This window comes from Buceros rhinoceros, unplaced genomic scaffold, assembly GCF_000710305.1.
Source record: "Buceros rhinoceros silvestris isolate BGI_N320 unplaced genomic scaffold, ASM71030v1 scaffold15297, whole genome shotgun sequence".
Taxonomy (NCBI): domain Eukaryota; kingdom Metazoa; phylum Chordata; class Aves; order Bucerotiformes; family Bucerotidae; genus Buceros; species Buceros rhinoceros.
The window spans coordinates 6,310-18,264 of NW_010420585.1; the positions used below are offsets into that span (position 1 = coordinate 6,310).

At 44.5% G+C, this 11,955-nt stretch overlaps 2 protein-coding genes across 2 annotated transcripts in view; one reads left to right on the forward strand and one right to left on the reverse strand.

Moving 5' to 3' along the window:
• Positions 1 to 2,534: 2,534 nt before the first annotated feature.
• DTNBP1 (dystrobrevin binding protein 1) lies at positions 2,535 to 6,716 on the forward strand (the record flags this gene model as incomplete). The annotated part of the gene is made up of 4 exons (XM_010139361.1): positions 2,535 to 2,567; positions 2,834 to 2,989; positions 4,364 to 4,507; positions 6,216 to 6,716. Coding segments are annotated over 4 exons (584 nt in total), but the record flags the coding sequence as incomplete, so codon positions are not given.
• Positions 6,717 to 8,736: 2,020 nt separating this feature from the next.
• Positions 8,737 to 11,955, reverse strand: part of JARID2 (jumonji, AT rich interactive domain 2) — a 45,995-nt gene continuing 42,776 nt past the window's right edge. Inside the window, exons 15-17 of the mRNA XM_010139362.1 lie at positions 11,831 to 11,952; positions 11,055 to 11,162; positions 8,737 to 9,757 (exon numbers count right to left, since the gene is read on the reverse strand). Of these exons, the coding sequence (XP_010137664.1) occupies positions 9,581 to 9,757; positions 11,055 to 11,162; positions 11,831 to 11,952 (407 nt within the window). The 3' untranslated portion in view covers positions 8,737 to 9,580. The remainder of the gene's footprint in view (positions 9,758 to 11,054; positions 11,163 to 11,830; positions 11,953 to 11,955) is intronic.

Consider the following 11,955-nt stretch of genomic DNA (forward strand, 5'->3'; position numbering starts at 1 on the left):
AAGAGTGTTCATTTTACAAAGCCATTAAGAAAAAACCTGTCTTGAGGTCCTGGCTTTAATCTTGTAATAGGAATACAGGGTAGCACAGCTTTTGCCTGCAAAAGATACCAGAAATGTAAATTAAGATGTGAAAACATGGACATTACCAAATAATAATACTGTGCCCCCCACCTTGTCTCCATTTCTAAGGTTTTGGCCTATTTTGCACAGCTATATGGGGATATTTTTCCCCATAAAAAAAGGCTGAGGGGGAGAACACCTGTAGGGGAAAATCAGTACATCAAGGACTATACTCTGGGCACTAATTTTTTTTCCCCCCACCCCCAGCTGACCTTTAAGAGCATGGGACAGTCCTTTTAATGACTGGAATTAGCTGATCCAGCTTTCCAGGTCCCATTAGCCGATACAGGCAGGATCCACAGGGGCAGAAGCAGATGGTGACCGTAGCTGTTATTCCTGCCGAGGTGTCTGGAGCAGTAGAGTTGTCCCCTGGAACTCCCTGATAAATCCTTACCTGGCTAGAGGAGGTGAGGGCAGTGTAGCATCTCGGCAGGAGTGCGCGTACCCAGAGCCCGCTTTGGGCTGGGCTCACTGGTTCCCGTATGGAATTCAACTCCGTGCCTCGACGCCTTCACAGTGGGTGTGATGAGCAGCTTGTAACAGGTCAAAAAGTAGGTGGCTGGTGAGGGGGAGCGCGAAGCTGGGGAGAGCACCATGTTCAGCAGTGCTGGACAAAATGAGCTTTTGTAGCAAGCAGAAGTTCTGAGGACGAGGGCTGGCTCCTGGGTAACCTGCCGGGTGGCCACGGGGCTGTTCTGGAGACAGTGCAGAAAGCTGTACATCAGCACGTGAGTTTCCAATTTTTACGAAATATTTTGCCTCCTTTTAGTTCTGTTCTCTTGAAGGTCATAGCTGGTGTAAGATGGAAGTCGCCTTCTCTTTAGGTTATCAGTCATGAGAAGTCCTTCAGTCTGCATCTAATTGTGAATTAGCATTTTCTCTGCAGTCTTTTTTTCTATGCAGAGCAACGTGGTTAAGAAATAGATGCAGTCGCTAATTTAAAGGTACAAATCTATAGTGAAAGGAAAAACGCGGTAATACCTTAAGTGTGTCGGGTCTGTAAGAATTCGTGTGTGGACACGAACAGCCTATGAGGGTGTATGGAGCAACCGTACAGCCATTTTTCCGTTGTTTCAGATGCTTCCGCTGGCCATCCGTAGCATTTCTGACAACCAACCAACAGCAACCCCACACGTAGCAGTCTGGTTTTGCTTAGCCAAGCAACTTTCATTACACCTGGCCAAGCGTGAAATCGTGCAGCCGGGCTCTTGATGTTAATTCCCTGTAACTGACTGACTCCGGAGAACAAGCCCCTCACAGCTCTTCAGCGAGAGAGTATCGAGTTTCTGGAGAATGTGTCGGCAGAGTGGGCAGCTGGTCCCGGTTAGCTTTGGCCAGTGACAATTTCAGTGGTTAACTGGACGTTTTAGGCAGAGTGGAAACAGAAGGTGTGGCACTGAGCAAAAAGTTGCATCAGTCTCAGGTATTGTTTGGGTGCTGTCTCCGTTCTGGGGTTAAAAATATCCTGAAGTACGAATGCAGAGAGCAGAACTGTCACAATACATTATGAGAAAGACGAGACCTATCTGTTGTCAGAGCCGCTGGCTTTTACTGTTACAAGTGAACAGCATTTCTGCATCATACAGAGTGTTGTTAATAATTGCTCGTCATCCGGGACTGTGGTGAAGGAGTCGCTCCAAGGAATGTACCATCATCCATTGTACACCACAGGGTAATTGATAACAGAGAAAGGAAAACGCTTTCCTTATTATACACTGAGTTTTATTTCTGAAATCAGCTTTAAGAAAAGGATTTCAGCTTGGATACTGATGTTTTAATGGACAGTTGGTGTGTCAGTCCGGTTTTGTGGCTCCTTTCGGCAACTATCACAGCTCAGTTGCTTCTGTATGTGATCTGTGACCTTGATGCAGGCGGTGGAGCGACTTACTGCTCTCTGACGGTTTTGCCTGGTTAAATAAAACATATTCTGTATTTGGATGATAGTCTCCATAATGGGAGCTGCTTTTAATGAACTTCCTTCCTGTAAAATATCATTAACGTAAGAGTTTCCCTGGAAGAGTGACCTGATGCTTGTCCTAGAAAACCTCGTGCTCTTTCAGCATTTAAATGTCTGGATGTCATGTTCTAGCTCAGTGTGTGTGTGACAGAGAGCCTGGACTTATTTTTACCCAGCAGTATTTGTTGGAGCTTCCCCGACCAGCAGCTCCTCTCGTCTAGCCACCTCCATCCTCCCCAGCAGTGGGGTTTTTTGTTTTGTTTTTTTTTTATTGTATGCAGAGAGCTCATGAGACCAGTTTAGAAGAATGGACAGAGAACTCTGAGCAGACGGGTTCCAGTTCATATATTCCTCCTCAATGAAATTTTTTCTAAAGCAGTTAACATCCTCTGACTTGCAGAGCAGAACAGGAAAAAAGGAGTTCATGATGTTCAGGCTAACACTTCTTTTGCTGCAGGAGGCAAGAGGAACTGCTGGAGACCCAGCATCGGTACGGCTAAGCACATTCAGTGGTCACTGTGTCCGTACGCGCTACGGACCAACAGTTATGGCATCACTTTAACGTGAAGGTTGTGCTGCCTAATATTTAGTCTTATCCTCTCAGTTTTAAAATAGAGTTGCAAAGCACAGGAGCCTTCTTTTCTAACAGCCTGTAGTAACCGTCTGCCAGGATTGAACTGGGTTGGTGGCTTTTAAATTCCAGGAGTCAGGGGCTATACATGCAATATTTTATCTGTTTGTTTGCTTTGCGCTTAGCTGAGCTAGATGCTGAACATGCCCAGAAGGTTTTGGATATGGAACACACGCAGCAGCTGAAACTAAAGGAACGTCAGAAGTTCTTTGAAGAAGCCTTCCAGCAGGACATGGAGCAGTACCTTTCCACAGGATACCTGCAGATAGCAGAGAGGCGAGGCAAGTCTCAAAATCCCTTCCCTGTATTCCACAAACTCACCACAGGGAGAACATTTGTTGAGGGGTCAGCATTGGCAGCGGTTTTGATGCTGACGGATGCAGCATTGTGGTGTCTGAATTCTTCCTTGGTGGAACTGAAACGTCAGGCAAGCTTTTTAAACAAACTTTGGGTTCCAGGGGAACTAGACGGCTTAGGAAACCAGTCAGACTCTCTGCTCCTTGTCTGAGGAAATGCAAAGCACGGAGTACATCCAGAACAGCACTTCTTCGCTGAAGAGTGCGTCCACATCTATAAAGACATGGAAGGCGGTGGCTGCTTCTGGCCCCTGGTGTCCAAAGCCTGGGACTGTCACCTGGCAGGAGGTGCCTCAGGAACATTTTACAAGTGCAGGTTAAAGCTCAGTGTTGTATTTCAAAACTGTTCCCAGGCAGTCGCTATTCCCACTGCGTATGAACGCACAGACTATGTGATTAGGACATACATGGGAGATGAGATTAAGCTCTCTCTCCTCATTATGAAATTACTCAAGTCTGGCATCTCCTGACTAGTTAAAGCACCAGAATGCTGTAGACTACAGGCCCTTCTGTGCGGGATGTAGCCATCTGTTGGGCCAAAATGCGGGGAGTGTAGGACCAGGAAGAAAGTGAGCAGGTGTGTCACTTCTTGGGTGGCGGGGAAAAAACTGGAGAGATTCCGTCCCAGCTCCAAGACCGGCAGCAACGGCACTTAAATCTCCCCCTCCCGAACTTCCTTGTTCTGTCTTTGTGTGCTGTATTGTTGAAGGAAGAAGATGCTCACCCAAGTGTTTGGATTGTCAGTGTTATATTGACAACACTTAGTAATTTGCTTGAGTGATTAACCCCCTTGCTGAGAGAAGATATGGGGCATCAGCCTGTGTTTTACGTACTCCTGGCAGGTGTGAGATGGAGGAAGAGCAGCTGCTCTCTGTTAACACTAATCCTCCGTTCTGAATGTTCATGGATTGACATTTCGTGATTGTGTGTTTAAATGCGTGTGTTCTTCTCTAAAAAAAAAGCTGTGAGTTGGAGCGTTACAGAATGGAAAGTTTCAGTCTTTGCCCCTGAGCCCCATCCTAACATGTTTCTGAGAATGCTATTGCTAGAAATATTGTTGCTAAAAATGTTTTGGTTTATAAAACCAGTAATGGACATCAGTTCCACAACAAGGAGAGCACAGAGTACTCTTGGGTTTGGGCAGAGATTGCTGCTGAGCAGCTCCAGTGGGCTGTGCTCCTTCCGTATCTGGTTTATTTGGTACTGATGCATACAGTCACAGCAGCTGTTGACGCTTTGACAGGTAGTGACACGGCGTAGCCCACGCTCAGTTTGCCCATTGCGCTGTTTTTCCTGCAGAGCCGATCGGAAGCATGTCTTCCATGGAGGTGAACGTGGACATGCTGGAGCAGATGGACCTGATGGACATGTCTGACCAAGAAGCACTCGATGTCTTTTTAAACTCAGGAGGCGAGGACAACACCGCGCTCTCTCCTATGCTGGGTAGGATACTAGTCACTAGAGACAAAGCCATAAACCAGCGGGATGGCTCCAATCCGTAGCAGCTGCTGTTAGCTCAGGAGCCTTCACGTACACTGAGTCTTTGTCTTTAGTGGCTTTCAAAGCGTTAACGTTGAGTTGCAGGACAAAACTGCCTGGTGTTTCCTGACTCTCTTCTCCTCAACTCGCTACAGCTGCATGCTCTGTTTGTCATGGGATGGGTTGGGGACATGTCACATACTGCTTTTAAGGTGCATTTTTCTCTATATAAATTTACCTGGGAACATTGTAAACATCAACAGAGAGTTTGTGGTACTCTGGGGTTTGTTTTTACGACTGCTTCCCTAGAATTAGTCCAGAATTTGGGCATTCTGATGTAAATTCAGACCAGTTGCATAGTGTAAGATCTTCAGCGAGAGATATCCAGAGACATGGTTCAACATGGTCCAGGTGTATGAAACATGACAGTGTTCTGGAAGCATCGAAACAGGTTCTGGAACAGCCTTACTGCTGGTAATGTGAGTGACTTGGACTAAATTAATCAATCCAAAATTTGGTTTCCATGTTCTGATGAACCAAACCGATTTATGACTCAGCATGTTGCAGCATGAGGAGGGTTCTGCGTCAAGCAGGAGACCAGAAATAACGGATACTTTATCCACCCCCTAGAAAAAGTGTGCTTTCTTAGTAAAACCTTAATGCTAAAATACCTTTTCTCAGAAGAGCCAAATTACATTTGCTTGGGGAAGATGATGAAGCTCCTTTAATTATACTTAAGATTTCTTTTTTTTTGAAAATACTTTCTTAAAAATATTTCAACCTGTAAGTACTTAACAGTGAAGAAACTCTACATTAAATCCCATCCTGTATTTTGGGATATGTAGAGAGAAACATTAATAATATCCTGGGGTAACTTTCTTCCTCCCTCTGTAAAGGTGATTGATTATTACCTGCTGTGACCATGAAAAGCTTATGGTGAGTAGGCAAGGCACATGTGACTCCATAAGGCCTTTGTGGTGTATCGATTCATTCCAGAAAGAGGAGGTGGCTTAAAGGTAACTAACTCCTCAGTTTCTGTCAGCAGAGGACGGGCTTGGCCAGGGCGAGGGTTGTTGCACTATTTATTTTACTCAATGCCGCAGAATGCAGGTAAGTTCTTTTAGAAACAGGTGAAAGTGAAAATCGGCTCAAGCCATTAAACTGTTTTCAGATTTGTCTTACGTTCAATGTTGCCAGCCTGTGGGCGCTCGCTGGGTTTGCCACATTCTGCGGTGGTTGGTAAGGTGAAGTGAAAAAGTTCCCTATTTTTTCCTCCTCATTTGCTGCCAGGAAGGGACCAGAGTCTAAGATAGTTGTGAAATCGGACCTCTCAAACTGCCAGCAACTACCACCACTCTGACCTCGCTCAGAAGTCTCCTGGTGTAGGATACGAAGGAAACAGTCTTTAACTGCCAATCCTGGGCGCGAGCCACGATCCAGCTGTGCCAGAAGAGTTCTTTCATGCTGTGGGCAAAGATTGGTTTTGCTTCTGCATCTTCATTTTTTTAGTCAGTCAAAACTGGAGCTTGCTGTTCCTGCCTGTCTCCTGTGGCTTACGTTTGTCTGAGTGCAGCCCCGTAACCGGTGCTGAGCTCAGCTCATGCGCTGACCTCTCCAGTTGCTTGCTGACCCACAGCTTGATTGTTGTTGTTGTTCTTCTTCCAACCATAAGGGCCTGACTCCAGCAGCACCTCTGTGAACGAGATAAGTCTTCAGGTCCCGAGCCAGTCCGAGTTACGACAGAAACTGTCTTCGCTGTCCTCGACCTGTACCGATTCTGCCAGCCAAGACGCGAGCGAAGGCGAGTCTCCAGTTGTCCAGTCTGATGAAGAGGAAGTTCAAGTGGACACTGCTCTTGCCGCTGTAACGGAGAGAAAGGGCGCTTCAGATGTTAGCGATGAAAGTGACTCTCAAACTATTTGAATCCATATCCTTTCAGAATGACCTCAGAATGAGTGACCCCGTGAATGAAGAGCTTGCCTGTGTAACCATTTCCTAACCAAGCGTTAACAGCCAGATCTTTTTACTCAGTAACAACACTGCCTTTTTACAGCATTGCCGGGCGGAGGGTGGGTTTTTACAACAACAAAAGATGTCTGAAGCACACACACTTTACCAGTTGTCTTGGGGCTCAGGGGAGCAGTAAACCTGTTGTATATACTATGTATAAGAGAACTGCAGGGGAAAGATACCAGTTACTTTGACCACTAACCTTTAAATGGCTGAAATCCTCAGACTCAATGTGTAATACCGAACCCGAGTTGTTCCTTGCATGTTTGCAGCTGCTGCAGCTCAAGATTTAGGATCCAGACCAAAACGAAAAGATCTTTTCTACTCTTTACTACCTACTGTCTGCCAGCTGCCTTTGTCTCCTAACGCAGCAGCCTCTACTTCTCTCACTCCTTATCCAGGACCAATGTAGTTATCATAGGTGTTTGTTAAGGAAAAAAACACTGAGGAGGAGGAGAAATGCCTAATGGAATGTTAGCCTCCTCGTGGAGCAGATACCTTAGCATTGTATGACCTTACTCCTCTTTCAAGAGAAAATAAAGTATTTCTAGCCCAACCATGTCTTTTACTTGATTACCCAAATACTTTATCCATGACAGTGAAGAGAGGAGACTAATTCAGCCATCAGGGAAAAAAAAAAAAAACACACAGTTATTTTCCATGGGACTGTCTGTTTGACTGCACTGATGCAAGCCAGCAAGTTCAGGGGAATGCACCTGAATGAATTATAAATTAAGGATGCACATTTTATAAACCTTTGGAACTTACAGTCATCATCCTCTTGCTGCTGTGTTTTCTGCAGTGTTTTGGGGTTTTTTTTCCCTCTCTGAAACTGAAGTCTGAACATGTCTAACCCCTGTTTCTTGTCGAGTCTCACACTCTGTTTGCAGGGCTCTGCTCTCCTTTGGCAAGGCTCCTGGCTCCTGCTCTTCATGCACGGAGGGAAGGAATGTAAACAGAAACAGCGTAAGTAAAAGGACGAGCTGTGATGCTGATCCCTGGCCAAGCCAGCGGTAGGGAATGAGGCATCTCCTGCTGTTTCCCAGCCAGCTGGGACGGGGCCAGTTTCCTTAAGGATTCGCGCTCTCCTATTACTGTCCCCACGTTTCCTGATCCCTCTCTGGGACATGAAAGCTGGAAGCTCACTGCCTACAGTTAGATACTTACTATTGAAGGAGGCATCTGCTGAAAGACATTCACCTTGCAGGAGCTGACTTTAGTCACTCACTTTCCAGAAGACAGACAAAATGTCCAAAAAAGTTTTGTTTTTTTATTAAACCTCGTAGTACAAACCTGGAAAGTAAACAAAAAACTGGCAATAAACAACATGAAGTCTTTCCTTACAAGGAAAGAGAGCAGAGCAGCGCTAATAAATTAAATGTCAAACTGTAAGCCATAGTCAGAAGTTTACTGTCAAGAGGGAAAAGTACACAGCAAGGCCATAAAAACCAGACAACCACATTTGAAAAAACACTTGACTCTGTTTATGTTATTGTTAAATATTCCAAAACAGTTCAGTCTTCTGCAACAACAACCAACAAATGGTATGAGAGGACGTTCCTGACAGTCACCACTGGCAAGCTCAGTGCAATATGGGTAGCTACGGTATTGTTGAAGTCAATTACGAAACAAAACAGGTTGTGAAAACATTTTCCCTTTTTTATTCCACACATACTGTACACGCAACCAGAAAAGGGCAACAGCTACTCCATTATTATTTCTTGTTGTTGTTCAGTGATGTAAGCAGCACTTATAAATGTTACAAGAAAAACCCTGTAAGCATCCACTCCAACCGATGAAGAAAGTGAAACGTAAGGCTTTTCTTCATCTTGTCTCTTCGCCGTCCCTCCCCCCACCCCAAGAAAAGGCTCAAGTATTTAAAAAAATTTACAGGCATATGTACAAAAGGTGTGATTTTCTTTTTTTTTTTGTTACAACATGAAGAGAAATAAAAAAACCAAACAGACAAGATGAAAGCAAACGCATTTTCACATTCAAAAGAAATCTGCAGACCTGCTAGTGGCTCTAACTGTGATCAGATAATGAAACAAAGTCAACACAAAAATTAATGCTCGACTGTGTCAAGGTGTGAAGAACAGCAGTGGAATGGCAATGGAATGTTAGAAAGATTGCACGTCTATGACAAAAGAAGCACTTATGGCTTCAATCACTTTTTTCTTTTTTTTTTTTTAAAGGATGCTATTGAAGGGTTTTTGATAAAGTAGCCAACAGCACCAAAAAATAACAGAATGGATTTCCTAATGAAATCAGGCACAGTTTTCCCTCACGTGACTCCTCAAGGCAGGCAGTCTTTTTTCCTCCTTTTTTTTATTTTTTAATTTTTTTTTCTTTTTAATTTTTATTTTTTCCCCCTCAAAACAGATGCATAGTGATGTGCTGGTAAAAGAGAACATACTCCAAATCTCCTCCTCTTGCCTACAGTTAGGAAACAAAGTCCAGCTTCAGCTGCCATAACCTCCCAAAGAAAGTGTGTATCTCCAATTTAAAAAATTACAAAACTCATCTTGCCGTGACAGAATAAAAGACAGCCAAAGTAAAGCAACTTCTTTCAAGTTTTTTGTCTCCTGTCCCTTTTCTCTCTAGAAAAATCTGCTCACATGACTGGAGAACAAATTATAAAACACATCAAACTTTAACCTATTCCAAAAATGGGTTAAAAGCCTTTTTTTTTTTCTCACAGTTACTAAAAAGGCTTTTTGTTTTTGTCAGCCATAGGGACAATACAAATTAATATTTTATCAGCCCCCTTTGCCGCTTTTAAAACAGTGAACATACGGCAGTTTAAAAAAATCAGACTGCTGTATCTATCTAGTCTAAGTACAAAAAAAAAAAAATCCCAACAGTTTAATGCTAAAACAAAATTAGTTCTCTAAAACCAGAAGAAAATCTTCTTTAGAGCTAGTGCAAAGACAGCTTGTATTCTACAGCAAGTACTCCAAACTATGGTATAATAATTACAAAAAATATATATAAATTGACAAAATGAGAGTGTTGGCATCTTCAGGATTAACTTGAAGCACTTTTGGATGAACTGGAGGATGAAAGCCTAGATGGTGGCACGTCAACTGTCGCTCGCTTGCGAGGTCCTCTTTTTGGTGTGGGCTTGCTGATACAGTTCTCAATGCTGCCGTTCTTACCAGATACTTTTCCACAGATTTGATTGACCAGACTGATTATTTGTTCCTGTTCAGGAAGCAAGAGAAACAAAACACAGGTTAGCATCTGGTTTTTCTCTGGTCCCTTCTGACGGGCAGAGATGCCATGCTGCTTTTTTGACTGAAAGCACCAAACTGGGGGTTAAAAAAAAAAAAAAAAAAAAAAATCTATGTATTTGCAAACTCGCAGCTGGGAGGTGCATAAGAAGTATGAGGCAGCGGCTGAAGCTTCCCTCCTCCAAACGTATCAGCAGAACTAGAACCATCAAAGCTCTGCCCACTAAAGAGGAATAAAGGTGCTGGGCTGCAAGGTTACAGCACCACGGTCAGAACTGTTCTTCACATCGATCCCATCTGAACCCACTGCTGAACAAAGCGCTACGTGCCCTAAGTTTAAATCCACGCTAACACTGCTTACTCTTTACTATTTACTAAATACTTTTTATTTACTGAATAATCTCAAGAATAAGAGAAATGCATTAAAATTGCTGAATAACTTCCTGAAACTGTGGTGTTTATGGCATTACGAAGGCAGTGTCACTGTTGCCTGGGCTTTGGAGGCTGTACTTGTTGGTATCTACAGTACGTGGTACCAGAACAGAGGCTACAATTACAGACAAAGCAAGCTGCAAGGGCACCGTCTTCCTCAGACCCACCTTGACCTTTTGGGTTTCTCCCCCATACCTCTACACACAGACATCAGAAACTGCCGAGAAACCCATTTCAAAGAGCTACCGATCTCTCAGAGCTGATTTTGTCATTTCTGCCACTGCTCTACTGTCCACAGCTGGGACCAGCAGTAAACTGCTCCTGCACTCTCTGTTCCTCGCCCCTGCGCCAGCTCGCACTGGAAGGCCAGTGCTAACTGGGTGGGTGACGAGGTCTTGCTGGGCTGTGTAGCACGGGCCTCGACCACAACTTGAGCTCTGTGATCATTCATCATCACATCTGCTTGAAGCCGTTACAGGACCCTCTCATTTACACATACTCTACAAGTCTGCCTTAGAGAAGGTCCAGGCTGCACTGGAGTTAGTCAGCGTGAACATTATCAGCAGAGAGACCTTGTCCTGAGGTACGGAAGTGACCGTCAATTAACCAGTCAAAGCAGAACCTCCTGTCCTCCAGCATCCCAAAGCATTAGACGGCTTCTCTGGTCTCTAACACGGGTTTCATCTTTGTAATCGTGTTTCCCTCTATTTCTTTTACTTAGACTACAATAAAGCGCCTTCTTCCCACACCAGAAAAACCGCAGCGCAGTCTCCTGAGGTTCTGAGAGGACAAAGTCTAACCCCAGTTGTTCCGTATCAAAGCTCAACCGTACAGACCTCGTCGTAACGGTACATCATTTTCAGTCCCCGACAAGACTTCTGTTTCTCCACGTGCCGCAGGGCACACTCCAAGCAGAAGACAACGTTTTCGTTCTCTTGTACGACCTATAGAAAAACGCAGGGGTGGGGGGGCGGGGGGAGAAGGGCAGTGAGCTCCGATGTTAAGCACACGGTGTTGATTTATATTTGTTGGAATTACTAAACCTGTATTTTAGCACAAGTTAGCAGAGGGAGGTATAAACAAGAAGCGTCACACGTGATTCAGAGCGTTTAAGAAAGCAGGTATCCCTTTTTGAGAGCTCATGTGAGTGATTTGTTGTCCCTTACTGCGGTCGAGAGTGACAAGGAAAAGTCCTTCCCTTGATTACATTTACTGCAGAACAAACGGGCCAGAATTAAGAGGGTTTGTTTAGTTGTTTTTTTTAAATAAACTCATTTTAACGTTACTTCAAACTAGTGATGCTTAAACAGAGGTCTGAGGACATGTATAAACTGAGCGTATTCTCTCCTAAGGAGGAAACAGCTACATCTGATCATTCCACAGGGCCATTTCCATCAAACCCCCAACATTTATAACCAAAAAACCCTGAAAAATTACAGAAGAAGGGACTGGATAGGGACTTGCAGGCACTGTCGTGTTTATTCGAATAGCTCATCTTGGAATTAAACGGTGCTAGGAGGACACCTCTGCTGTCTCGCCAGTGCTCGCAGTTCGTGACAGCACGTGAGAACAGGGGGACAGTACCCCAGTGGTGCCAAAGGCTTCGACTCACCATGGACAGGTAGCAGAGGTGCTGACAAATCTGACATCTCCTCTCGGACGTTTCTAACTGCAACCACTTTCGAGGCTTTTTCTTTCCATCCATCCCCGTGCTGCTGCTGTCGTGGCTGCCGGAGC